Raw genomic sequence first — 3,092 nt, 5'->3', positions numbered from 1 at the left:
TATGCTTATTTGAAAATAAGTAGGAACTTTTGTTTCCATTGACAATTAGACAATAGCTTCCATTTGATGATTATAGGTGTAAGAGTATCTCGAATGCTAAAACTAAAAGTTTGTACTAATTTTTGCTTCAATAAAAACCACTTTAAGAACTCAAATGAACCCATCATGTGTATAATATTGTGTCGCCTGCTTCCTTTTTTTTTTTCCTTTCTATATATATGTTGTAAGAAACAATGTGTAACAGTATCTAAAATGACAACTTGTATTGCTGTAAAAAAAAAAAAAAAAGAGAACTTTTACTTCACAAGGTAAAAATCTTCACAATTTCTCAAGAAATCGAGACCATTGCTATAGTTTTGGAGTGATTAATGATATAAATGCAAACACTTCTAGAATTAGTTACATTAATTAAAAGAACAATTTTCTTGGGGGGAAATAGAGATCTAATCTCCATTTCACTTCAATGATACACACATTTTTTAAGACTAACTTAACAGCAAACATGTAATTGGAAATTTTAAGAAATTCAGAACATCTATCAATATGACATAGGACAACAGTTGTACAATATATATATTAGACATTTTACAATAATACATAAAGCACGTTCTTTTTAGGCATATGTCTGGTGCGTTGCATAAGTTATCACAAAATTAACTAAACTGGAAATTAGAAATAAAGTCTTAAGCAAATGAAGTGCTAAAATCAAATAGTTGGTTTCCTCCTGGCCTTGTCGTCAGCAAGCTTTTTGAGCCATTTGGCAGTTTTTACATCAGAGCGGGACTTGAATTCAAGCCGTTTTTCGTACGCTTCTTCCCTTTTCCTTTCCTTGGAACCATCTGAGTCATTATCAGACCCAAGATCCATTGGATCTCCATCAGAAGATGATGAAGAGCTACTACATATAGATCGAAATCGCATTGGTGGAGTAGGTTCCCGAGGGAAATCGAGTGGATCGATTTTGGCTAATTCTGAATCTGAATAATCTAAATTGAATGATCCTTCTGGGGAAGGAGTAGCCTACAACCAGGAAAAAAAAAAAACAGAAGATAGAGCAAATGTTGGAGAAATGGACCAAACATTAAAGGGTATATCTAATTAAATAGTTGTGCTACATCAAGTTGAAAGTTTCAATAAACAAAAGTTTCAAGTTGATATTTATATTGCATATGGCAAAATTAAATATTATATAATGTTGTACCTGATTGTAAAAATAATCGGCATCTGCAAAGATAATAGGAGTTTTAGCAACACAGTGTAGTAAAGAAAAGTGAGAAACATATATATCAAAATATAAAGCAGCAAGAGAGAAGAGTGATTATGAATATTCAGATACGTATCAACTTTGAATACTAGAAATCATTTACTTCCCAAAAAGATGGTATTTGAATGCCAATATAATATACACACAGTGAACTTCAGAAGAAGATATCAGAGGTTGATATTCACAGCATACATTAATTAATATTATATAACATATACATCAAATACTGAAGAACAAGTGAGGTCAGCTTACACTCCGCTGGTATCGGAGCATCAAGGTCGATTCCCAATTGTTCTGCAATACACTTATCATGATCATGCTCAAGCCAAGGTACAAAGCCTTCAGGTAAGGGCTTACTAGGATTCCAAGGTTCATCATCTTCAGATTTAAGTGGTGTTTTGCTTGTTTCAATTCCTTTGTTTCCATCATCTGTTTTAAGCTTATTTGAGTCGACGACATTCAAGACGGTCTCTATATGAAGCAAAGAAAAAGGACATGAGAATACAGTAAGAAAATTGTATCACAATCACAACTGTTATGCAATACACATACTGTGATCATGGTCATCTTCGGGTAAATTCTTCATCACAGATGACGCTTCAGGTTCAAGTGCCGTTTTGTTTATCAGCTTGTTTAGTGTTTTTTGAGGAGCAAGCCGTTTCTTTGAATTGACATTCAAGACAGGCTCATCATCTTCATCTGAATTCTTGGTTCTCTTCTTAGATGACGCTTGAAGCTCAAGTTGTGTCTCTATAATAAGGAAACAATACAATTTGTTATATGTGTTGTAAACTTTACCATAAATCCATAATTAATTAAGCAAATGAAGAAGTAAGGGTTACTATTTACTTACTTTTGGGTGCCATTATGGATCGATCTGTCAAACAAATAACAAAACAAAAATTGTGAATGATAAATCAATTAATTAGAAGCAATTTCAAAAGGCAGGTGTGAAACATGCTCATGGATTTAAACGCAATTTCCCAGATGATTTCACGATGAAACAAACAAAAACAAATACTTGGATCGGAACGAGCAAGTAAACAATTCATAAAAGAAAAACAGAAGAGATCAGAAAATCGAGCAAGAGGAGAGAGGATCTCCTTTCTTTCAATTTACGCACCTTTTTTGTTTTAGTGTGTCGCTCTCATGTTTTTACCCCCGAGTAATAAAGGAAGGAGAATTGTTCTTCCCACATTTGATAAGGCTGAGAAACACTAGTAAATTACAATTTTGCCCCCTTTGGAACTGCCGAGGATTATGTTTCATCAGATGAAACAGCCATCTGCTCCCCCTACATACTATTTTCATCATCAACTTCATTTCCACCTCTATTCAATCCCCCAATTCAATATTTTTTTTCATCAAATCTTGATCCAAAATCATTCAAGCATCATGCATAGAAGGTATCAACACACTTTTGACGTAAAAAAACATGTATTGAGCATTTTAATCTGTTAATTTTTTGATTTTGTTATGGGTATCTACGTCAGTTACGTAGAACTCTGTTATGCGAAACCTCGGCAGTTAACTGTCGAGGAAAACTTCAGTAGTGTAATGCCGAGGAAATCCTCGGTAGTTAGGTACCGAGGAACTCTTGTGAAAAAATTTCACAACGAAAAAATGGCAGCTACTCCCATTTTTTCAAAAAAAAAATTCTTTTGTTTTTTGTTTTAATTCATTATGGCATTGTTGATTATGCATTAGTTAGTTGTTAATTCATATTTATGTGTTTTTTAATTATAGTAATGGTAGAGAACACGGAAAATGTTCCGGGAGAGACAAAACCAAATTTTGTCGAAATTTCCGGAGATGTGAAACCGCCTAA

At 33.5% G+C, this 3,092-nt stretch overlaps 1 protein-coding gene across 1 annotated transcript; it reads right to left on the bottom strand.

Moving 5' to 3' along the window:
- Positions 1 to 505: 505 nt before the first annotated feature.
- Positions 506 to 2,373, bottom strand: LOC11410084 (uncharacterized). The gene is made up of 5 exons (XM_003615802.4): positions 2,118 to 2,373; positions 1,817 to 2,014; positions 1,517 to 1,735; positions 1,202 to 1,224; positions 506 to 1,020 (listed from the first exon to the last, which is right to left on the bottom strand). The coding sequence occupies exons 1-5, from the start codon at positions 2,128 to 2,130 to the stop codon at positions 706 to 708; spliced, it is 768 nt and encodes a 255-aa protein (XP_003615850.1). The 5' UTR covers positions 2,131 to 2,373; the 3' UTR covers positions 506 to 705.
- Positions 2,374 to 3,092: the final 719 nt, after the last annotated feature.

The sequence above is a fragment of the Medicago truncatula genome, chromosome 5 (genome assembly GCF_003473485.1).
Source record: "Medicago truncatula cultivar Jemalong A17 chromosome 5, MtrunA17r5.0-ANR, whole genome shotgun sequence".
Classification (NCBI taxonomy): Eukaryota; Viridiplantae; Streptophyta; class Magnoliopsida; order Fabales; family Fabaceae; genus Medicago; species Medicago truncatula.
The sequence above is the reverse complement of the archived record's forward strand: the minus strand, read 5'-3'. Positions and strand labels throughout refer to the sequence as shown.